The sequence below is a fragment of the Equus caballus genome, chromosome 11, assembly GCF_041296265.1.
Source record: "Equus caballus isolate H_3958 breed thoroughbred chromosome 11, TB-T2T, whole genome shotgun sequence".
In the NCBI taxonomy this organism is placed as follows: Eukaryota; Metazoa; Chordata; class Mammalia; order Perissodactyla; family Equidae; genus Equus; species Equus caballus.
In genome coordinates this window covers 50,986,409-51,010,755 of record NC_091694.1, presented here as the reverse complement: position 1 = coordinate 51,010,755, position 24,347 = coordinate 50,986,409, and the positions used below count along the sequence as shown (strand labels likewise).

General features: G+C 43.6%; 2 protein-coding genes across 4 annotated transcripts; one reads left to right on the top strand and one right to left on the bottom strand.

Annotated features, from left to right (window-relative positions):
• Window positions 1-18,430: 18,430 nt before the first annotated feature.
• CYB5D1 (cytochrome b5 domain containing 1) lies at window positions 18,431-22,731 on the bottom strand. The gene is made up of 4 exons (XM_001504794.5): window positions 22,189-22,731; window positions 22,021-22,097; window positions 21,672-21,890; window positions 18,431-21,074 (listed from the first exon to the last, which is right to left on the bottom strand). Exons 1-4 carry the CDS (start codon window positions 22,367-22,369, stop codon window positions 20,844-20,846), a joined length of 708 nt encoding a protein of 235 aa, XP_001504844.2. The 5' UTR covers window positions 22,370-22,731; the 3' UTR covers window positions 18,431-20,843.
• Window positions 22,256-23,777, top strand: NAA38 (N-alpha-acetyltransferase 38, NatC auxiliary subunit). 3 transcript variants are annotated; one of them, XM_014728598.3, is made up of 3 exons: window positions 22,256-23,072; window positions 23,263-23,446; window positions 23,619-23,777. In XM_014728598.3, exons 1-3 carry the CDS (start codon window positions 22,992-22,994, stop codon window positions 23,729-23,731), a joined length of 378 nt encoding a protein of 125 aa, XP_014584084.2. In that variant the 5' UTR covers window positions 22,256-22,991; the 3' UTR covers window positions 23,732-23,777. The 3 variants fall into 3 exon arrangements, with proteins under 3 accessions (XP_014584084.2, XP_023509510.1, XP_005597815.1); XM_023653742.2 differs by having other exon boundaries at window positions 22,938-23,072; window positions 23,242-23,446; XM_005597758.4 differs by having other exon boundaries at window positions 23,032-23,446.
• The last annotated feature ends 570 nt before the right edge of the window (window positions 23,778-24,347 follow it).

Here is a 24,347-nt window from a genome sequence, read left to right as displayed (position 1 = left end):
GGAAGCTAAAATGTTCTTTATTGATGTGCCACCACCCCACACACACTAATGCACTGGATCGAGCATTGATTTCCATCTTTTTCTTAACCTGGCCTTTGGAATTCTCTTGCCTCTGTTCCTGTATCATTCCTGTACTGATTTTGTTCTGTCCTCTTTCTCAGTCTCTCTGTACTAGTCCATTTGGGTATCCTCCTTTCTGTGTATAGGCTTCTCTGTGTGCGTCTTTATTTTTTCACAGAGACTGTCTTTCTCATCCCTTTGACTCTGAGGCTCTGTCACCTCTAAGTGACTTTTTATGTCTGTCTTCTTTCTGTTTACTTCTGTATTCCGGGCCCTGACTGCATGTGCCTCTTCCTCATGTGTGCCTGACTCCCCCTCTTTCTAACCCCTCTGTGTGTGTCTGGGAAGAGTGTCCCCACATGTATGTGGGCAACCCTGCGCATCAGGTGCACCGCAGCCTCTCTGCCTCTGTGCCCTCTCCCTCTGTGCTGAGTGCCTCTGCCTGCCTGCCACATGTGCCATGAGCTGCAGGTGTGGGTGGCTAAAGGTGGCTGTGTGCATCCCTGTACAAACATTCGTCATTCTCTTGAGTGTGCTTTGCATATGAATCTGTTAATTTGCCTGATTCTCCTCTTGTCCATCTCCTCGTCTGCCTGCGTCTCCTCTTCTCTTTTTCTCCCTACTGACCTCTTGATTTTCCTTCTATCCTTGTTTCTACCTGCCCCTCTACCTGCTTGCTCCTGTTATGGTGTCTGTCTGCCTGCCTGCCTGCCTGTCTGTCTGCTTCTCCCTGACTGGCTGGCAGCCTCTTTCTCTCTCTGGTTGTCTGTCTGCTTCTCTGGCTGTTTGCCCACCACTCTCTCTCTAGCCATCTGTCTCCCCGCCTGCCTGTCTCTATCACTTTTTTAGCCTTGGTTTGTCTACCTTCCAGGCCCTGCCGTAGTTCCCTATCTTGGTTTGCCTCTTATCTTGCCCTTCTACTTGTTCCTCCTCTTATTTATGCCTGTTAAGTTCATGATTTTTCCTTGCCTCCCTCTATGTCTGTCTTCTTGCCTGTCTATCCTGCTTGATTGCTGCTATCCCACTGTTTAATGCTTGTATCTTTTTAGTCTGTCTGCTTATCAGCTTTTCCTCCCTTGGCTTCCTCTATACCAACATCCTGTCAATGGTGGCGGTCTCTCTACCCCAAACCTCTCAGTGACCCGCTTGCCCTAAAGTCTTATCTGCCTCCTTCCCATGTCCCCTACCCTGTCTTCTCTCACTGCCTCCATTTCATTTGTCTCTTTTTCTTTTTGTCTTTTCCTCAGACAGTCTGCCTGCCTCAGTCTTTTTGCCGTTTTTTCCAGTCTCTCCTTGTCTTCCTGCCTTTGCTGTCTGCCTGCCTGGCTGGCTCTTGCTGTCCACGTCTCTCTTTGGTTTGCTTTTTTCTTCTTTTTTTTCAGTTAACTTTTAAATAGTACATACACGTGGTACAAAATTAAGTACTAAAAGTATCCTGTGAAGAATAAGCCTCCCCCTCTCCTTCTCCCCCAGCCCCCTCGTTCCTCTCCTCAGGGGCAGTCACTTCCTGACAGTTTTTGGATATTGTTCGAGTCTGCACATAGGAAAGTCTACTTGCTTTTTGCTACCCTTCTTCCTGCTTCTCTCCCAGTTTGCTGGATACGTCTTCCTCTGTCAGTCTGTCAGTACTCCTTCCTCCTTCGCTGAGCTTGCCATCTCTTGCCTTGTGTCTTTTTGGTTCTGCTTTATGGCACTTATCTTTTTGATTGACCCGTTGCTGGTTGCATTCTTTTACTATCAGTACCTGAGCAGCGCTTAGGAAGGGCTTGCTCTCACCTAGTCTCCTATTCTACTTTGCCTAATAAGTTGTTTTGACAGCACACCCTTGCTGGTCTATTTGTCACTGAACTACGTATTAATTGAGAAAAGACATGAAAACACTGGTAGTACTGAAAAATAACACATAAATATAGGTACAATTAATAAGTGCAGATAGTTTGTAAGCTGAGCTTGCATGCACAGAGAGGAGCTAGAGGCCTACTCTGCTTTTCCCATAGTCTATACGAATTCTTTAAAGGCATATGAATCTAAATCCTTTCTGGGTCAGCAGCACCCTTAGGACGCTGACCTAGGCCTGTGCAAGAAGTTTATCTTCCTCCTCTTCTAAAAAGCTTTGCTTCTTACTAAAACTTTTCTCCCTTTTCATCCTTCCGACTCCTCTCACATGCCACCTTAGAGGAGATGTAACTCCCTGGGGGAAACAAAGACAGAGCCTCTAACCAGCTCTCTTCAAGATGATGATAAAACTTCTACATGCCGGCCAGCCGGCCTGGTGGCACAGTGGTTAAGTGTGCACGTTCCGCTTCTCTGCGGCCCGGGGTTCACCGGTTCAGATCCCAGGTGCGGACATGGCACTGCTTGGCACGCCATGCTGTGGTAGGCATCCCATGTATAAAGTAGAGGAAGATGGGCATGGATGTTAGCTCAGGGCCAGTCTTCCTCAGCAAAGAGAGGAGGATTGGCAGTAGTTAGCTCAGGGCTAATCTTCCTCAAAAAAAAAAAAAAAAAAAAAAAACCCAACAAAACTTCTACATGCGATACGCTGTTCTTTCATTTCTGCATTTTTACTGCCTGTATTCCTGAATTTAACTCTTGCAGCCTCCATCTCTGTGTCTCTCCTCTCTTTTCCCCTCTCCCTCTCTCACTTCTCTTTTCTTGGTTCTGTCTTTCCTCTTAACTATCTGTCTTGGGCTCCATTCTAGCCTCTTTTTCTGATTGGCCACCTTCCCTCTCTTCTGTCTGATTGGCCTGTGTCCCTTCATCACCCCATCTGTCTGCTGGATTCTCCCTGTCTGCCTGCAATAATGTATGTGATAGCACTTTATAAATTATAAAGCACCGTGAAGTATAAAACACTATTATCACTTTGTCTTCTTTCTTTCCTTATTGTTTTCTTCCTTTCTCTGTCTGCCTTCTTTCTCTCTACCCCTTTCTGTTTGTCTGTCTGTGTCCATCTTGGTGATTTTGCCTGCCTCTCTGCCAGTCATTTTCCTTTCTCTCCTTGCCTGCCTGTCTTTTTTTCTGCCATCCTTCTTCTCTATCTGCTCAGTTCTTGTTTCTCTCCTTGTGTGTTTCCAGGTGCCTCTATATTTCTTTTACCTATCTATTCTATCTGTCCTTAGGCCTTTTATCTGTGCCTCTGTGTATCACTGTCTCTAGCTGCTTGTCTCCCTGCCTGTCAGTTTCAGTGTTGGCATCACTCTCTGCCTTTTTCTATCTTTTTGTACTTCAAAAAATAAAAATAGAATAAAAAATTAAAATGCCATATGGCTAAATTGGTAGAGGGGAATGTTTTCTGTTAATAAAGGAAAGACCATTAAAGTGAGAACAAGGAGCTCAGGCATGCAGCAGCCATGAATACAAACCAGAAATTAGGTGCCCCCTGCCACAAAAAAAGAACTAGAAAAAATTGCAAGGGACTCCCAAGCTAACAATAAGATTATTTATTTAAAACAAAACCAAGAAGCTTAATCCAAAGCTACGGTTTTCTAACCTTTTTTGGATCATAGAAAGTTATAAACCCATCCCCAGAAAAACAGTATATACACAAAATACCATATATATTTTCATGGTGTTATGAATACCCTGAAATCTATAGAACCCAGGTTAAAACCCTGATATAGGGAACCAGTGAGAATGATTGATGGAGTACAGACATGAACTCAGGCAACAAACAGGTCAGAGGACTGAGAAAGCACTTTGCAATCTATGATTTCTTACCCAAGGAGAAGTTAAAGAGACTTCTAGTTGTCTTTTGAAATATGTAGGTTAGTAATAATAAGGAAAGGCATGTCAATGCTGAGGATATTCTAGACTTAATCATGGAATTTTAGAGATAGAAGGTCATCTAAACCTAGTGATTACCAAATGGATAAATAAGATTGCCACCTGGCCTTTCCTAGGAAGGTCTGTCCTTTGTTCTGAGATTATGTATTTCTTCTATATATTTTTATATAGTATAATTATATCATATACTATGTTTATATGTAATATATATATGATGTGTGTGTGTATGTATATATACATGCTTATATTTAACAATATATTATATTAAAAACATCCTTTTTAAAAATGAGGTAGATCTGTATAGAAGGATCTCCATGATAGATTTTACAGAGAGAAAGAAAGAAAAAGAAAATGACTTTTTATACTTCTGTACAATTTGAAAAATTTTCAACATACATGTACTTCTTTTATAGTCACAAAACATTTTTAATATCTTTTTATTAAATGGGTATATAGGTTTGGATTTTGTTGTTGTTCTTAATGTCCTTAGTTAGCAAAATAAAAAGTGAGCAATTCCATGCTGATCACTAACTTTTTTTTTTTTTTTTTTTTACATTTTCCTGGCCATTGAAATCTAAAAATCTGGGATCTACTGCTCTAATCTAACCTCTTGATTTTATGAAGAAAGAAACTTTAGTCCTTCAAATATCATATTCTTGATTTACCACATTTACATACCACCTATACTATTATATGCATACTATTTTTCTTTAAGTCAATTCACTTTTCTTTAAATTAAACGAATGTCCTTTAAAAAGTAAATTTTATATTACTAGAAATAATATCCATAAATTCTTCATTTGATAGAGTATATTTTTCCAAATTTATTTCAAAATACAAATAATTATTAAAATAAAAATAAAAAATAAAAGCATCTTGTGCATGGTACCAATAGTATAGGTACCATATCTTAGGAAACATCACTTTAGTCTAATTCTGTAGGTATAGAAACTGGGCCCAGATGTTGAAAGGATTGCCTAAGATCAAGTTAGTTGTTAGGGATAGAACCAGGACTTGAACTTATATCTTCCAATTTCTAGTCTGGTGTTCTTTCCACTACATGTTAAATGACTTCTAAGTCAATGGGATGTCCGAGGGTTTTAAAGGAACTAATATGTGAAATTGATGGTCACATATATAACATTACCTATAACAACTATATTACACTATAACAACTATACTGGCAATTGTCAGTTTAATTGTATCTAGTACACTTTCAAACTTTACATGTTTTCTGACACAGAGTTCTACTTCTTACCATCTTCCCTAGAGAAACAGTCACCACACTTGTGCATAAGGTGACATATACAAAGATGTCCATTACAACATTGTTTGTAATAGCAAAAAATTGAAAACACTATCAATCTCCAACAGTTAGGAATAGCTAAATAAACTACACAGCAATTAAGAAAAATGAGTTACATCTAAATAGTAAGATTCTTTACTGTATTTTTGAGTAGAAAAAAGCTGCAAAACAATATATACATTATGATATTATTTAGTTAATTTATGTTCAAAGAAACTAAAAACAATAGTATATGTTTCTACAGATACATTTATATGTATATAAATGCCTTTGAAAATTTTGGACATATACATACCAAACTGGTAACAGTGGTTACTTTTGGGAAAGAGTAATGAAGGAGAATATTTAGCTTTATTGATAATTCTGAATTTTGACAATGAGAAGGTATTCATTTATTATTTGTGTAAACAAATTTAAGTAGCCTCATGATCACATTAGCAATTGAAGCCAAATGGGACAAAAAATAGGATGATTTCTCTAAAGAATTCCTCACTAATCTTTAGTTCTTTGAGAAGAAAAATATGTCAGCAAAGTATAATCAATGGATGTAATGTAGTTAGACTTTTGAAAACATTAGTGAGGTTCTACTTTAAAAACTAATTAAAATATGAAGGGAAGAAAGGCAAGGTGCAGAAGAGCATATATAATATGGCACCATTGATGAAAGAAAAAAATATGTGAATATCCATAGAATATTCCTGGAAGAATACACAAGAAACTATAGTAATTACCACTGGGAAGGGAAACTTATTTTTTCATTGTGCATCATTTAAAACAACTTGAACATTTTTTAGACCAAGAGATTAGCTAGGTAGAGGGAGGAGAGACATTTGAGATCAGACATAAACACACAAGAAAAGTTAATTAATAATTTATGTAGTGATGATTGCTGTGGGCTGTAAAATCTGAGTGTTCAGAGAAGAGAGGTTTTGGTCAGGGGAGGGGGATCATTGAAGAACTTTCACATGTAGTTGTATTTGAAGTAGGCCCCAAACGATAACTGAGATTTATATAGGAGAGTGGAGGAAGAAGGGCAGTCTAAGTTGAGTATGAAAGTATTTAGTGAGTACTAATATGTAGACCTCACCTGGCTAGAGTGGTAAGTTCATGATAGAAAGTTATGGTAGGTGTTGGTACTCTTTAAAGGGTCTGAATTGTTAGTATATCAAGTGAAGAGTAAAGGCTGGAACCTTGGAGGAATTTTAAAGAATGGAGGGGAAAGAAGAGAAGCCAAAGAAAAAACTAGAAGTTGTTAGAGTGGGAAGTGTACCAGATAGTGTTATTGTGATAGAACAAGAAGACAGCTTCCAGAAGGAAGGCATGATATTGATGCTGAATGGTTCATGGAGGTCAAGAGGAGTACCAACTAACAGTTCCTCAAAAAGTTAAATATGGATTTACCATATGACCAGCACTTTCAATCCTAGGTGTATACCAAAGAGAATTGAAACATATGTCCATGCAGAAACTTGTACATGAATCTTTGTAAGAGCATTATTCATAATAGCCCAAAAGTGGAAACAACCCAAATGTCCATCAACTGATGAATGGAGAAACAAAATACAGTATATCCATACAATGGAATATTATTCAGTCATAAAAAGGAATGAAGGGGCCAGCCCCATGGCCAAGTGGTTAAGTTCACGCTCTCCGCCTTTGGCGGCCCAGGGTTTCACTGGTTCGGACCCTGGGCGTGGACATGGCACCACTCATCTAGGCCACGTTGAGGCAGCGTCCCACATGCCACAACTAGGAGGACCTACAATTAAAAAAAATACACCACTATGTGCTGGGGGGATTGGGAGAGAAAAAGCAGGAGGGAAAAAAAAAAAAGATTGGCAACAGTTGTTAGTTCAGGTGCCAATCTTTAAAAAACAAACAAACAAAAACTTTCCTTTTAAAAAAAAAAAGGAGTGAAGTACTGATATACTCTATAACATGGATGACCCTTGAAAACATTTTACTTAGTGAAAGAAATGACACAAAAGGCCACATGTTGTATAATTCCATTTATATGAAATGTCCAGAATAGTAGATCAAGTCATAGAGATAAGATATAGCCTAGTGGTTGCCAGGTGTCGAGGGGAGAGGGGGATGGGGGAATTACTACTAATGGGTATGGGATTTCTTTTTGCGGTGATGAAAATGTTCTGGGATTAGGTAGTGGTGATAGCTGCACAACTTTGTAAATATACTGAAAACTCCTGAATTGTACAGTTTAAAACAGTGAATTTTATGGCATATAGATTATATCTCAATTTTTAAAAAAAGAATGCAACTGAAAAACGTATTTGGCAATTGGTCACCTTCACAGCTAGTTTTGATGAGGAAGTTACATAGCAATTAAAGATTATGAGAACCCATTAAAATGTTATCTATGGAGGGTTTTTTTGTTTTTTATAAGATTGGCACCTGAGCTAACAACTGTTGCCAATCTTTTTTTTTTTTTTTATGCTTTATCTCCCCAAATCCCCCCCAGTACATAGTTGTATATCTTAGTTGCGGGTCCTTCTAGTTGTGGCAGGTGGGATGCCGCCTCAATGTGGCCTGATGAGCGGTGCCATGTCTGCACCCAGGATCCAAACCAGCAAAATCCTGAGCCACCGCAGCGGAGCGCGCAAACTTAACCACTTGGCCATGGGGCCGGCCCCTCTATGGAGGTTTTTAACTTAAAAATTTATCTATTGAGATAATTTTTGAGAACTATTTTGTAGGTTAAAAGAATATATATATATTTATATATATAACATATATCAACCACAAACAATATTAAAATGAACGTGTGTCTATCACTTGGTTTAATAACATTAGCAATATCTTTAGAGCATATGATCTTCCATATTCCACATTTCTCTCCTGCCTCCACCCAACTGGTATCCTGAATTTTGTGTTCTCATTCCCTTGCTCTTTCTTTGAGATTAGTTTCCTTCCCACCTGTAACTTCTTAATTTTGAAAAACTTCAAACCTACAGCAAAGTTGGAGTACAATGAGTACCGCGTACACTTCACGTAGATTTACTCATTAACCTTTTGCCACATTGACAGAATGACACGAGCAAATGTTTATGATCTAATGCTAATTTCATAAAACAATTTAAATCATATATGTAGTATAATCACAACCATGTAGGTAAATAGTCGAAGGAAGTGGTTGAAATGTTAATACTGGTTTCTGCTGAGAGATAAGAATAAGAGTGATTTTTGTTTTGCATCTTTATGCTTCTCTACCTGGAATTTTCTGCAAAAAGCACATATTCTATAATGAAAAATAAAAGTAAGTTTAAAAAATTAATTCAAAAATATATGGAAAGAGAGAAGAGGAGATAGTGTCAAATATTTGCTCATAAAGTTTGGCAGTCCTAAAATAGTTTAAAATAATATGGAAAATAAACCTGGAAACACACCACATACCTGAGGGAATCTAATTCTTGATCTCCTTGGTTGCTTCCAGATTGCCCTATCTTTTGTGATGAGTCCCTATTTCTTTAAGGCTCCTGCAGTCTGCTGTATAGCCCTCCACTTCTCTCCCTTGCTGTCCTCTGCTTACCTCCTTATCATTCCTCTCATTCATTGAAGACTGATACCTGGCTCAGTCCTGCCCTGGACTTCCTAATCAGAGACCTTTTCTCCATTCCACGTCTGTCTCCCACCTCTGGGAAATGTTAAATTCTTACTTCTTTTGAAAAAATATTACCTCTTCTGAAATATTACATTCAGCCCCTACTTGGCTACAGCTTTCTGTCCTTCCAGCTCTCTCACTTATTCACCATTCTTGGACCCATGAGACACTCTAATTCCTGAACTCTTCCAGTTTCTCCTAATCACCTCCACTCTGTCTTCTCCTCCTTCCCCAGCCAACTTAGATTCCATGGTCTGTCAGTTCAACCACCCTCCTGCCAGTGTCTCAATGTCTTCCTTATTTTCCTCCTGCAAACCCCTAACCTTGGATCACATTGGCTGTCTATTTATATCCAGGATGCAAAGTATTGCTGAAGAAAACACCATGACCATTCAGACCAGTGTCCCTGCTCAGAAATCCTTTTTCCTAGTCAGCTTCCTTTCAGTGTTCCATGGCGACTTCTTCAAACCTTCCTCAAATTCCTCAAACCTCCTCTGCCTTACACTCCAGGAGAAGGTCTTCTCATCAGGGGCCGGCCCCTTGGCCGAGTGGTTACGTTCGCACACTCCTGTTCGGCAGCCCAGCGTTTCACTGGTTCGGATCCTAGGCGCAGACATGGCACTGCTCATCAGGCCATGCTGAGGCAGCATCTCACAGGCCACAAATAGAATATACAACTATGTACTGGGGGGCTTTGGGGAGAAGAAGAAGAAGAATAAAAAAGAAGATTGGCAATAGATGTTAGCTCAGGTGCCAATCTTTAACAAAAAAAAAAGAAGGAAAATCTTATCATCTACTTCCAGGAGATAGATCATCAGATGAGAACGCCCTTGAAATACTGACACTAAACCAACATATTTAACTGTATGCATGTTTGTCCTATCCTCCCTCCCTCCTATCCTGTCTGAAGCTAATCCCTACACTTGGGCTCTGTCTTCTGGCCCTCCCACCTTCTCAGGGACTAATAGTTAATAGTGATCCCCTAACTCTCCTTTACCTCCCATTCTCCTTGCTCCTTCCCAATCACATTTAAATATGCTCAAGTCTCCCTACCTTTGAAAGAGATACTCTGGACCCCTTTAGCTGCCACCCTACTTCTCTGTGCCCATTCACAACCATGCTTCTTTTTTTTTTTTTTTTGAGGAAGATTAGCCCTGACCTAATATCTGCCGCCAACCCTCCTCTCTTTTCTGAGGAAGACTGGCCCTGAGCTAACATCTGTGCCCATCTTCCTCTACTTTATATGTGGGACGCCTGCCACAGCATGGCTTGTCAAGCGGTGCATAGGTCCGCACCCAGGATCCAAACCGGCGAACCCTGGGCCACCACAGCGGAACCTGCGAACTTAACCGCTGTGCCACTGGCCGGCACCCACAGCTGCGCTTCTTAAAAGAATTATGCACACTCATTTTCTACTTGCCAACTCATTTTCCAATCTCTGCCCCACCACTCCACTGAAACTGCTTTTACCAAATTACCAAAAAATTCAGAGGATATTTTTGAGTTCTTAACTTGACTACCCCCCTTCTTGAAATAGTTTTTGCTTGACTTCTGTGATCTCACATCTGCTCACACTTCTATCACTGCCTTTCAGCTAAATCCTTTCCCTTGCTCTTCATTGAGTAAAGGGGATACCCTAAGAAGAAGAGGAAGATAAAAGACCCGAATCATTGTCTTTGTCTTCTCCTGGTTTTTTAGACTTGCTTTGATTGACCACTACGATGGAAACTGAATATAATAGTCCTATACAAAATGGCAAAAAACATTTTTTCTCTTTTGACATTGCCTTTTAACAATTTCTTTCCTATAGTTTTCTGTTGACTGGCCAACTAGAAATACCTTGCTTTCCATCTATTGTCAAGCCCCAGCAGAATTGCCCTGACACCTTTCCCAGCTGCTTAACCGTCTTTCAAATTACAGATTTGTCTGGTTCCTCCTGCCCCTCTGCTTGCTCATGGGTCCTTTCACCACCAAGCTCTCTGAAATTAAGAGGAGAGTCATTTTAATTTCAGACTAAATTGGATGTGATTAGTAAATTAAAATCAACCAATTTTTTTTAAGATTCTATATTCCAAAACTGTATCACTCCTAAGCTATATTCCAGAGCCAATTAATGAAGTTATCCACTCTCTCCATTAGAGAAAGAATTTGAGCTTTGGAGTCAGGTAGCCCCTGCAATCCAAGTTCTGCCACTTACTAACAGTGATCCTGGGCAAGCTACTTGCTCCTCAAGTCTCAGCTCCCTCACTGTAAAGCAAGGATATTAATGCCTCACTCACATGGTGGTAATGAGGATTTCACATAAGGCACTGGCTATAAGGTGCTGAGTAACTGGTAGCTATTGTTCTAAACAAGTTTACTATTAGCCATTTCTCACTAAAGAGACAGTCACTTAAGATGATTGCAAGATGGGAGGATTCACAACCTGAGTTATGAACAGCACCTTGAACTGAAGGAGCCAAGGTCTGACTTTAGTTACTCTTGCTCACAATAGTTGGCCCCATTTCCTTGCTTTCTATAAATAAGCTCAACATGATATGAAACAAAGTACATTTTACTGGACTCAATTTTTTTCTTTTGTTTTTGGGAAGTAAGAGTCTTCCTGAGCTAACATCTGTTGCCAATCCTCCTCTTTTTTTGCTTGAAGAAGATTAGCCCTGAGCTAACATCTGTGCCAATCTTCCTCTACTTTGTACGTGGGATGCCTCCATGGGATGGCTGATGAGTGGAGTAGGTCCGTGCCTGGGGTCCAAACCCGTGAACCTGGGCTGTTGAAGCAGAGTGCACAGAACTTTAACCACTCGGCCACAGGTCCGGCCCTGGACTCAAATAATTCTAATGGAGGCACAAACACTGTTGTAAGGTGGGAAACCAAATGTTACTCACAGACATAGTCTACTAATTTTCTAATCATGACAGATGTTACCTGGATACTGAATAATGCTAAATCTCAGGATATCCCAAGGGAAGCATTTATTACTAAATAAAGAGTGGCTAACACAAGGAAAGGGAAAGAAAACTAAAATTTTTGAGTGCCTATTCCAAGGACCTTTTGTACAGCTGGGCATTGTCCCTTCCTTATCTTATTTAATCTCAACAACACTGTAAAGTAGCTTTTTTTTTAGTGACCATGTCCTGGTTTATGCCTGTTGTCCTTAGTGAAACCTGACTTCTGTTATCCATATTTTACGGTTGAAAAAATGGAATCTAAAGGAAGGAAAGGATTCTGTGCGTGGTTACAAAGCCAGAAATCTCCTCCCTTCTGCAGCTGGATTTCTCCTGTGAATGTCTCATTCATGCCTGACTTCTCTAACTCACTATCATTTTGCTGTTTGCTAAATCCGTGGACACTCAAGTCCTCATCTTACTTGACCTCTATGCAACATTTCACACTGTTTGTCACTCCCTCCTTTCAAATATTCTATGGCTTTCATGGCACCGTTTTCCTGGGTCTTGCTCACCACTCTGCTTCTTCCTTCTGAGTCTCCTTCTCCTCCCCTCCCTTAGATATTGCTCCCCTCAGGCCCTCCACTTAGATCACACTTCATTCTTGAGGTGATCTCACCCTTAACTTTGGCAACAGTTACTCTCTGCTGATAATTCCCACACCTGTAACTCTAGCCCAGAGCTCTCTTCAGGATCTTGTCCCATATATCCAGTAAGATCTGGACATCTGTATTTGTATGCCCCAGAGTGATTTCATACAACTAACTAAAAATACATCATCTTCCCCCCCAAATTCTTCTTCCAGCATTACCTTTCTCTGTCAGTGGACTCATCATCCTCTCGGTCACCCAGACCAGAAACTTGGGTGTCATCCTTGACTCCTCCCTTTGCTTCAGACCCCCTCCAAATAAATTATCAAGTTGTGCAATTCTCTCTTAACCTCAGTTCATCTGCTCTGATCTCCACTGCCACTAACTTATTTTCGGCTCCCTTCCTCTCATCCCTGGACTGCTGCAACAGCATCAGTCTCCCGTCTCCACTTTCTTTCCTCCCTTTTTCTCCCCCTGCAAATCAATTCCTTCTTGACATTGTAGTCGTCACCTTTTAAAAATGCAAATCCAATCATGCCATTCTCCGTATAAAATCCTTAACCCTGAATTGTACAAGTTAAAAGGGTGAATTTTATAGTATGTGAATTATATCTCAATTTAAAAAAAATTTAGGGGCCGATCCCGTGGCCGAGTGGTTAAGTTTGCGCGCTCCGCTTCGGTGGCCCAGGGTTCAGATCCTGGGCGTCGACATGGCACCGCTTATCAGGCCATGTTGAGGTGGCGTCCCACGTGCCACAACTAGAAGGACCACAACTAAAATATACAACTACATACTGGGGGGATTTGGGGAGAAAAAGCAGGAAAAAAAAAAGATTGGTAACAGTGGTTAGTTCAGGTGCCAATCTTTAGGGGAAAAAAAAAACTTAGCCTGGTTTACAAAGCTTTGCATGACCTAGTCTGGCCTCACCGTCTCTCATTGCCCACCCTCCCCGGGCCTCCCATCTCCTCTTAGCTTTCCTGTGCTGCACTTCCTTCTGCTTCTGAGCACACCACACACCCTCTCACCTCTAAACTGTGCACAGTTTATTCTGTTTATTCTTTCTCCTCACCCTCTCCCTTCTCTTCACTTGGCTACCTCCTCTGTCCTTCAGGTCTCAGCCTGAGATGATGCTTCTCCAGAAAGACTTCCCTGATCTCCCCAGACTGGGTTTAGATGTACTTGAGGTATGTCATACTTAGCCTTTTTGTAGCATTTATCACATTATATTTGTTCATTTTATGAATATTGATTAACTGCTCTGGGTTGGGCACTGGGCTAGGGGCTAGGTATTCAGTGGCAAATAAAAGACATGCTCTTTGCCCTCCTTGAGCTTATAGTCTTAAGAATAGAGGAAGATAGACATTAAACAACGAATTACACTAAATATTTTAACTGTAATTATGATGTTTCAGGGCCACCTGAGAGGGTGTGATGAAAGATTTGACATAATTGAAGGGATCAAGGAAGACTTCTGAGGAAGTGACATTTAAGCAAAGACTTTAAGGAGCAGGAGTTGGTCCAGTGATGAGTGTAGGTGGAGGGCTCCATGCAGAGGAACAGACTAGGAGAAGTCCATGACAGAAAGGAGCTTGGAGGAGTTTCAGAAACTGAAAGGCTAATGTGGGAAACAAAGAAGAGCCCGGAAGAGCCAAATCATGCAGGGCCTTGTGGACGATGGTTAGGGTGTCCTATGGCCTTTTAAGAGGAGTAGGAAGCCTTTGAAGGCTTTAAACAAAGGAACTTTAAAAGCTTCCCTTGGCTGCTATGTACAAGTGGAAGCAAGAGGACAAGTTCACAAACTTCTCTGGATCTCCCACTAAACTGTAAGCTCCTTGAGGGCAGAAATTGTGTCTTATTAATTAATGTAGCCACAGAGTTCAGCACTGTGCCTTACACATAGCAAATGCTCAGTATTATATTAATGAATTGAATAAATGGATAGTGGGGCCAGGATTCCAACTTATGTTTTCAAGAAAGGCTCAGCTCAAGTATCCACATCCCACTCCCCACACACACACATGATTCAAAGATCACCTCTCCACTCCCACCCAAGACTGATGGGATATCCCTCCTTTTTGCCTCCAATGCATCTGTGGTCGATTGTATTTTCTAAAAATGGCCACAATACTATCTCATATCCAACATGCTCTTATTATAATGTAACTCTGATATTCTTCCCACTGAAAGGTGGTCTAGTTCCTTCCCCTTGGATTTGAAGCGAGGTTATAAAAGGTGATTCCACTTCCTCCTGGTTCTCTTGGGATTCTTGCTCTTGGAACCCAGCCACCATGTATGAGGAGGCCCAAGCTGCCCTGTGTAGAGACCCACATGGAGAAGAACCAATAGCCAGCATCAACTTGCCAGCCATGTGGGTGAGCCATTTTGAAAATGAGTCCTCCAGCTTCCTGCAGACCACCCAGTTGACACCTGTTGGAGTGGCAATGAGCTATCCCTGCTGAACCCTGCCCAAATTAGAGATTCATTAGCAAAATAAATGGTGATTGTTGTTTTAAGCCACTTAAGTCTTGGGATGGTTTTATTAAGCAGCAATAGGTAACTGGAAGAGCATCTTATGTTTGTCATGCAGGCAGGTGGTGCCACTCAGTGGTTAAGAGGGTGGTCTGTGACTAAGAGGGTCTTGGTTCAGAGCCTACCTCTGCTACTTTACTAGTTGTGTGACCCTTGGCAAGTTTCTCAACCTCTCCGTGCTTCAGTTTCCTTTTTTCAGTGAAAATAAAAGCAGTACTTAAGTTTGTTGTGAGGAGTAAGTGATCAATGCAGGTAAATGCAGATCTACAGGTAATACAGATCAGTCTTTGTGATCATCTCAGGCAAGCCTCTGATCATTCACCATCGCTCACTCGTGTGGCTCTGTTTCTTTGTCTTTATAATGCTTTTGGTATATGTATATATGTGTGTGTGTATTTCTATGTGTATCTATATACATGTATAGTATACAGCTTTTAGCGCTATCTGAAATGATCTTGTCTGCTTGTTATTGTTTATCCCACAGAGTATGAGTCCCAGTAAAGCAGGAAACTTGCCTGTCTCATTCACTGCTTTATTGCCAGTACCTGGAACAGTTCCTGGCACAAAGTGCTTAATAACTTTTTTTGTTAACGAATGGATGAATACACCTTTCACACTTCTTGTAGAAGATATCACTAATTCTTACCTGGTATCCATTTTCTCCTATAATAATAGTGGACCCTGCTTTTGTTGTGGATGTCAGTATGAAATACTCACTGTCCCAGACTCCCTTGCAGCTAAGGGTCATTGTGTAATACATTTCCTATGAGTGAGACATAATCAAAGTTCTGCTAAGGATGTCTGGGAAAGTTTTTTGCTTTGATATAGGCACTGCCCTTTCTTTCTTCCCCTTTTCCTCCTTCCTGCCCACAAGACGGGCTAGAAGTAGAGCAGCCAAAAAGGTGATAAACATCAGGATCAAAATAGGAACCACCTGAGACACTGATGAACTATGTAGTGAAGTCACTACACCACAGACTCTCTTATGATGTGAGAAAAATGAATCCTTTGTAGTTGAGCCCCAGCAGTCAGCCTTCTGTTACTTGCAGCCAAATACATTCTCAACCGATAAACTATGATGGAGTAATATCTACCCCTCTAGGCTGTTCATTAAGGGCAAGGGACTATTTCATCTTTCTTACTATTCTATAAGAGGACTGGAAGAATTTATCAGCACAAATGTCATTCACTATCCAGATATCTCTTCAGCTTTCTTCAAATAGTGAAAGGCAGCAAGTGGCATGGGACACCACATTATTATCTGAAACTATTTGGCTCCTCAGTTCAGACATTTCAAATAGCAGGGGTTACGTGTACTGTTCATTCCTGAAACAAATGTATTTATTGCCACTCTATGCCAGCATTGTATGACTGTTGGGGATACAGCAATGAGTAAGTCAGATGACTGAAGCTGGATGCCCAAGTTCCCACTAAACATTAAGCTCCCAAAGGGGAGGAGCTGAGCTGCTCCCAGTAAGAGAGACTTAATTCTAGCAGTCTCTCTACCATCTTGTGCCTCATCTCAACCTTCTTTTCCCCTGACCCCACTTTAGTGGTCTTGGTGGTCTCACTTCACTTACTCATTCACCAGCTTTTTTTTTAGAGTTTCCCATGTGCCTAGAATACCCAGTGTTTGGGCTGCATATTTATTTGTAGTATTTTGAATGCCTAATCTTGACTTCCAAGATCATTCAGGTTTTAAATTCTGTCTGCTTTCTCTACAACTAAACCTCCATGTCCTCTTGCTGATCCATGATAAAGGGGCTGTTCTCCCAGTACCAACACATCTATGTGGTTTACCTAAACTCAGCTGTGGGAGCTGGGTGTATTAACCTTACCTGATGTCATGACTGCGCGTTACGGTCCCAAACCCAAATGATAGATGCCCTCACTCAGCTCCAAGGTACATCCAGATTAGAATTTGGGACAGTGGTAAAATGGTTCAGACTAGTCATAAACTTAGTCTCAAGGGTTAAAGCTTTAGGAATTGCTGCTATGGCAATATGGGTGTAATAGGTTGAAGGTAGACTGTTGAGACAGATGCCAGGAATCCTGGGCCCACGTATTTTCACCTTTGATATTTTAATTAATTTATTTTTAAGGAAGATTAGCCCTGAGCTAATATCTGCCACTAATTCTCCTCTTTTTGCAGAGGAAGATTGGCCCTGAACTAGCATCTGTGCCCATCTTCCTCTATTTTATATGTGGGATGCCTGCCACGCAGCATGGCTTAATAAGCGGTGTGTAGGTCCGCACCCAGGATCCGAACCAGTGAACCCTGGGCCACTGAAGCAGAGTGCATGAACTTAACTGCTAGGCTACCGGGCCAGGCCCCTTGATATTTTATTTTTGAGGGTCTTTAAATTATTATTTGTGTGTGTGGGTGTGCTATTTCAGGGGCAGAAGGTTGGGCCATTTTGAAACTCTGATGGAAATTATAGAACCCTTTTCCAAAATAATAGACATCTGCGCACACACACATACAATATTTAGAAACCATTTCTGGAGGTCCAGGTTAAGAATCCACCTGTGATTCACCATGAGGGTGGAAACTTTTTCTATACCATAATTTTGTCCTTTATCATGTACTGTTTTCATTTACCTTTTCATGTGTGTATCTTTTATCCCATTGAGCAGGCAAGCTTCCTGCAAGAAATGGGCACCTCTTTATTTACCCCCAGTGACGTGTGCCTATAGGAACTAAGGCTTGTGGGAAATATTTGCCCATTGAGTCCTCTGAAGCTGCTATGCTGTACTGAGGACAGGCAGCTTTCCTTTTAATATTCCAACTGCCACCCCACCTCCCTCCAAAACTAAAGAGATCACAAGGACTAGACTCTACACTAATTTCTATTTACTTTCTAGGATTTAGGCCAAGGCATTATTTACATACTTCTCATGCAAATATCCAGTCTTGGATATTTAGAGAACAAGGTGGTGCCTAGTGGAAAGTTTTATACAAAAAAAAAAAAAAAAAAGAACAAGTAAGTATTCATAAATGAATGTACTCTATTATCTTAAAAATGTGTGATCTTTATTCCTTCCACAGCTCTGTGCCTTACCCCATACACACCCACCCCTGTAATCAGACCCCCTATGAGTTTGTTTGTTTTTGTCTTTTTTTATCCTATCCCACGAGTTTTATTTCTCAAACTACTCTCCTTTCCTGGCATGTACTTGTGGAAAAAATTAAAAACAGGAATAAATCTAATGCTAATAGAATAGTGGCCATGTGGTTTTTCCTTTTTTCCTGATCCTTCCCTCCCATATAAATGTCAAAGCCACCTTTAGTCCTAACCTTTTTAGAACTTGGAAGTGTTTTCCCTCCTCCAGCCTCCTCTCCCTGACTCTATAGACAATTACAGCCACCTGGTGGCCAAGTGGAGAAATGACAGGTCGATTGCCCCGAAAATCTCTGGGGAGAGGAAGAACCTCTCCGGAGTAATTTTTGGTCTTGGCTCTATGGGAAGCAAGGAAAAAGAAACCTGTGATTACAGCAGAAGATCCAGACATCTATTTCTTAGTCCTACCTTGCCTCCTAGGACACAGCATCCCATCCACTAGTTATTATAAACAGATGAATTCACTTAACATTTGAGTTCATACAATCAAAATTTATTGAGCAGCAGCTGTTTACCCAACGCTGGGAATACAGCAGTGAACAAGATGGACATGATCTCTGCCCTCATGAGCTTACAATCTAGCAGCCAGCCAGCCAATTACATCCATAATTTTAACATTACAATTATAAGAAGTGCTCTGAAATATGCATGGTGCTAAGAGAAGATTTAACAGAAAGTCTTGACCTGCACCAAGAAATCAGAGAAAGTCTCCCTGAGGAAGAAATATTTAGAATCAGCTAGGTGGAAAATGGAAGAGTGTTGCAAGCAGAGAGAACAGTCTATGTGACAGCTCTGAGGCAAGAAGACATTTAATGAACTGAAAGCCAGTCTGGGTGGCTGGAACATAGGGAACAAAGAGGAGTGATGCAAGATGAGATACGCAAGGTCGGCAGGGGGTGATTTCTGCACAGTCTTTGAATTTACGACGTTATTCCCAAAGCAACTGGAAGCCACTGCAAAATCTGAATGAGGAAAGTTAGATCTTTAGGTTTGTTCTTCAGAGCTCACTCTGCTCTGTGGAGGACAGATGTGGAAATGGGAGGACTGGTTGGGAAGTTTCCACAGCAGTCTAGAAAAGAGGTGATGATAGCTTGGAGAAGAGAAGGGTTCCAGAGATATTTAGGAGATAGAATCTACTTGGAGAGTGTCTGGGTGCGTGAAGAAAGGGATGTTTCTGGCAAGAGATACTGAAGTAGGATCCTCTGCAAGAGGGATGGGTTTGGGCAGATCCCATAGGCACAGGCCCTGAGTCTGGTGCTAAAGCAACAGCATAGCTTTGGTTCTCAAATACTTTAGGGTTTAATTGAGCAGACAAGACACACATGAAACAACTGCAGAACTGATTAAACATCAAAATGATTCAGACAGTTCACAGAGTCTTGGAGCACATAGGGCTGAGTGGAAGCCCTCAGTCTCACAGTGAGTTCAGATAACTGCTGAAGCCAGTACAGATGTCTCCACCTTTGTCCAAGCCTTTCATAGTCAGCCCCTCATAAAACTCCTATGCAGCTCACCCAGTGTCTCACAGGGGCCACCTTGCCCTGCACTGGGCCCTGGTGCCCTCTGCCAGGATGATGCACCAACCTCTCCCTGATTCTTTTTTGCCTGCTACTGTCAGGAATTTCTCCTGTTATTCTCATTCCCCACGCCTGCTTAGGTTAAAGGGGACCAAATCTGGGTACTGCCTCCGATGGTGGTTCTCTTTTGGTCACCAGTTTTCTGACTTCCTGAGCTCCTCTCTAAGGAGGACCCCTGTCACGCCCCCTCTTGCAGAGTTACCATCTTGCAAAGTCCACTGTGCCTCACTTACCTTCCCTAAGAGGCACAGGCCTATCATGAATATACTGTGCCATTTACCTCCTTTTTGCTCCCCCATCCAAAGTGTCCCGATCCGAAGGCCGTTTCCCCACTCTAGTTTTTCCTGGAGTCAGTATATACCCACCTCTTTGCCTCAAAAAAGTCAGAAGAAAATTTGTGCTAGGGATTAACCAGGAAGTATCCCCATAGCTAATGGTCAGCTGACACTTAGCCTTCCCTGTCTCCTCTGGTGCAGCTGAACTCTGCTAACTCCCTTCCAAAGGCAATAACTGCAGGAAAAAAACGGCTGACTACACAATAGGCCTGCAGCTTCCCATTGTGCAATGAGCCTAGGACATTGAGATAGTCCCTGTATGCTGAAAAGAATATGGACTTTGGAATTGGGCAGACTTAGGTTTGCATCCTGGTTACTATCTAGTATACCTTTGTGCTATTAAATCTTGCTAAGCTTCAAAAGACCTATCTGTAAAATAGTAGTTATGGTATCCATCTTATGGGGTAGTCATATCAAACAGTGTGTATACAGCACATAGCATAATATCTAGCCTGAATTACCTGGTAACCATTCACTTCCTTTCTTCCCCTTGGGTTTCACCTGCCAGATACTATTCAGAGATAAGCCACTTTTATATGGCCGGTGATAGACATTTCCTATTCCTGTCTTTGTAAATCCCATCTTCCTGCAGCCATCCCATGTCCATCATTGCCAAAAAAGTTCTTCCATCCCTCACCCCTGTGTAGGACTTCTCTTTCTCTTACTATCAAGAAGTTCTGCCTGAGCTATCCTGTCCTACATCTCCCTCATCCAAGATACTTCATCTTGTAGCATTCCTAAAAATTAGTTCACTTCTAGCATTCTCCCTAACTTTTTCAGAGTAAATTATAATGGACCTGGGGAGTAGGACCTTTACAGTTCAGGAGAGCATAGGAACCACAGGCCAGTTCCCAGAGTGGAATGGAGATCTGGATCCAAGCACCCCCACATCCCCACCTCTTTTCCTACAGGGCACAGAAACAGCCAAACTCAAAATATGTCTTGAGTCTACATGAGCATACATCTCCTTTCCTATAGCTCTGTGAGGTCATCATTGAAGTAGAGCAGTATTGCCGGTGTGTAGAGTGTACTGTCCATAGTGAGAGAGTCAAACTCTTCCTCCTCATCCTGGATCCCATTCTCTTCCAGAGTATAATCCATGTTCAGGTTCTTCCCTTCAAATTTCCATGTGTAGCTGGCAGCATGAGTGTTATAGGGGAGATAGCGGTGTAGGATTTCCCACATTGATTCCAGGGTCCCCACCTGGAGAACATGAAAGCATGCCACCCCCAGAATTCTGGGTGGAACAGGTACACACACACACACACACACACACACACACACTCCCCAAGCAAAGGCGAGGAGCCCAAAAGATGAAAGAGCTGGGATCAAAGTGCCTCCCTTGGCCGAAAGCAGGTTCAGGCGCTCCACAGTCCCAGAAATGACATTGGAGCTCAAGCAAGCAGTGAATGGCCCCAGAGTCTACCTGTCTTTATGGCAGCTACTTCTAACAAACGGATGGCACTAAAGGGTAAAAGTCACTGCCCCTCACCTCATCCCCACAATAGAGTAGACTAATAAGAGAGTCCAATTGCAATTGCTGTCCAAAACACAGCATGTAAGCTCTTCCCAGGACCACCGTCACTGAGATGCATGAACTGCTGTCCTGGGCTTATGAAGGGGTCTCTAGTACCTTGTGACCCAGCCACTTGAATTCCCAACCCTGGGGATCAGGTGGCCTGCTTTCCTCGGTTTCCCCTAAAAGGGAAGAAAATACAGCTCCCACCGGTTAGGGAGAGCTGATGGCCTGAAGATTTGCTGGAATTTCCCAGTAACATGCTCCCGGGCACCAGTTCTCACCTCCAGTGTGTGCTCCTGCGACGTGAGCGTGTTAATGATGCGGATGTTCCGGGTCTTGGCGGACAGTCGCCCCACCTCGTAACGCGACCCCTGCCACCAGGGCATCCCGAAATCATTGGCCCAGTCCGAACGGGGCAGCTGAGGCGGGACGTGCAGAAAGCGGCCCCGGGGGGTGCGGTATCTCAGGGTACCGGTCAGCGGATCTATGTGCTTGCGGATCTTTAAAGCAGGGTTTAGGGGCCAAGAGTGGGAGCAGTCACTATCTCGGTCTCTGGCTAGCCCCTGCTTTTCCTTTCCATCCCTGCTCTCCAGTGCCCCTTCCCTAACCCCAGGTTCCAGCACAACTCACGTCTTTGGTCTTTGGATCAAACCAATGGCTGATGTCCTGGCCCGCAACTTCCACGATGGGTTTCAGCAGCAGGTCTCCTGGGAAGGAGCAGCCGCCGTCAACGCTAGCCACGCTAGAACCAGGCACCCAAACACACACCCCGACGCTGGCCCAAAGGGTCGCCCTTACCCTTGTACGCCTGTGCCAACGGCGTTAGGTCATACACGTATCCCAGGTAAGACACCCAGAGGTCTTCCGGCCGGTTGTGCTGGGCCACCTCGGCCGGCGTGAAATATCGACGCTGGAAATACTCAAAGTCTGGCCCGGCCACTAGGCCCCGGCGCGGCATGGCTCTTGCTCTATTGGTCATCGGGCTCCCTTAGTTGCTTCCTCACTCCTCAGCACGCAGGCATTACTGCATCCTGCCTCTCGTCCAGGAGCTAAGGCTAGCGCGTTTACCCGCTGACATGGAAACCATTGTTCTTTTCCGGCCACCGTCCACTCAGAGGAAACGCTGTGGAGGCGGAGGAGGGTGGGCTGCACGTGCTCACGGGAAACGTAGTCTGATTCCAGCATTCAAGTTAATTGAGTTGCGTTCCTTGTAGTTCTTGGGGAAAGCGAACACACTCCGCTTTAATTCAGAGTGGCCTGGGCTACAGGGGATATTTAGGGCAGACTGTCGCTCGAAGAATAGGGCGATTATAAAAATAGGTATTCTCGCTAAATTCCAATGTTCCTAAAGGATAGGTAAGAAACTAGAGAGGTAAAATCTCTCGCGATATCTTAAGACATCGGGCGTAATAGGCCTCAGTGAGTCACAGCACTGAAAAAGTGGAAGAAGCTCGCGAGATCTCTGCAGTTGCCGAGGAGACGGGGAGGAAGACCGGTGATCTCGCGAAAGAAAAGAGGTGGGGAGCGCTCGCGAGATCTCAGATCGCCGGACCCGAAAGGTTCTTAGGAAGTTGAAGGGCCCGGAGGAGGCCCCAGGGCAAATGGCCGGAGCTGGACCAACCATGCTGCTACGAGAAGAGAATGGCTGTTGCAGCCGGCGTCAAAGCAGCTCCAGCGCCGGGGTTAGCGCAGGCTCAGGTTTTGGGATTGAGGGGCAGTCGGGGAGCAAGATGGGGGGACGAAGGGGGAACTGCAGCTCCCGGCAGGCTCTGGGCTTCATGTGAGTGCCCCGCGGGCTGTCGGGAGCTGTGGTTCCGCGGGTGGGCGGCAGCCGGGGCGGCGCGGTCTCAGCGCGTGTCCCACCCCGCGCAGGACTCAGACGGGGAGCGCGAGGACTCGCCGGCTACGCGCGCAAGACAGCAGCTGGAGGCGCTGCTCAACAAGACTATGCGCATTCGCATGACAGATGGACGGACATTGGTCGGCTGCTTCCTCTGCACCGACCGCGACTGCAATGTCATCCTGGGCTCGGCGCAGGAGTTCCTCAAGCCGTCGGGTCAGTGCCCGGGGAATGCACACCCGCCTGGGAATGCGGCCGAGCCTCACGCAAGGCAGTTCTCCTCCAGTGCTTGTCTGCACCGCTCTTTTTCTGGGGCTGGAAGTCGTGGCCCAGAAAGGGCGGGGCCCACGCTGGCCCGCCTCCCTGATGCTCTGACCCTCCTTTCCAGATTCCTTCTCTGCCGGGGAACCCCGTGTGCTGGGTCTGGCCATGGTACCCGGACACCACATCGTTTCCATTGAGGTGCAGAGAGAGAGCCTGGCGGGGCCTCCTTATCTCTGACCACGATCGCGCGTGCCTTTCAGACTTCATTAAACCTGTAACAGAAGTGGACTGTGTCTGTGTGTAGCTGAGATGCCAGGACAGGGATTACACACTCCATCCCTAGAGGAGGAGGTTTATCCGAGGTCCGGAGCACTCTCAATCTCGACGTCCAGTAGTGCCAAAGGTTCCCTCTTTTGGGGGTGGGGATGGGGCCAGGCTAAGCTTAGGACCCACAGGCCCCAGGGTGGGCCCCTCCATCCTCCCTCCCACGCCGCTGCTCCAGAATGTGGCGGGAGGGGGTGTCATCCTGCTCCGGAAGGCCCATTGTTTCCCTCCCCGGCCTGGCAGCACCGAGTTCCTCTAAACTAGGGTCAGAGAACGGGCTCAGGTCCCCAAGGGGAGCAGAGCAAGAGAGAGAGGCCAGGCTGTCTCCACTCTGTTGTTGGGTAGGTGACTTTGGGGTCAGGACAGAGCTCTGGGGTCTGGCCAGGAAGAACGGGTTAATGCGTAAGGGAAGGCTGAAGGATGCTCCCGTCTGCTCACTTGAGCCCGCACCCCCCTCCCCGTGTTTCCTGCTCCTGGGCACAGGGCAGGAGTGATAGTATTTGTGAAGTCTCTGTGTTCACGAGATCCC

Coding starts and splice junctions, on each gene's coding strand:
- NAA38 (XM_005597758.4), top strand. CDS start 23,032: ATGGCTGTTGCAGCCGGCGTCAAAGCAGCTCCAGCGCCGGGGTTAGCG. Junction 23,447..23,618: donor GGAGTTCCTCAAGCCGTCGG/GTCAGTGCCCGG, acceptor CCTCCTTTCCAG/ATTCCTTCTCTGCCGGGGAA.
- CYB5D1 (XM_001504794.5), bottom strand. CDS start 22,369: ATGACCAATAGAGCAAGAGCCATGCCGCGCCGGGGCCTAGTGGCCGGG. Junction 22,098..22,188: donor GTTGGCACAGGCGTACAAGG/GTAAGGGCGACC, acceptor GCTCCTTCCCAG/GAGACCTGCTGCTGAAACCC. Junction 21,075..21,671: donor CGCAGGAGCACACACTGGAG/GTGAGAACTGGT, acceptor CATGTTCTCCAG/GTGGGGACCCTGGAATCAAT.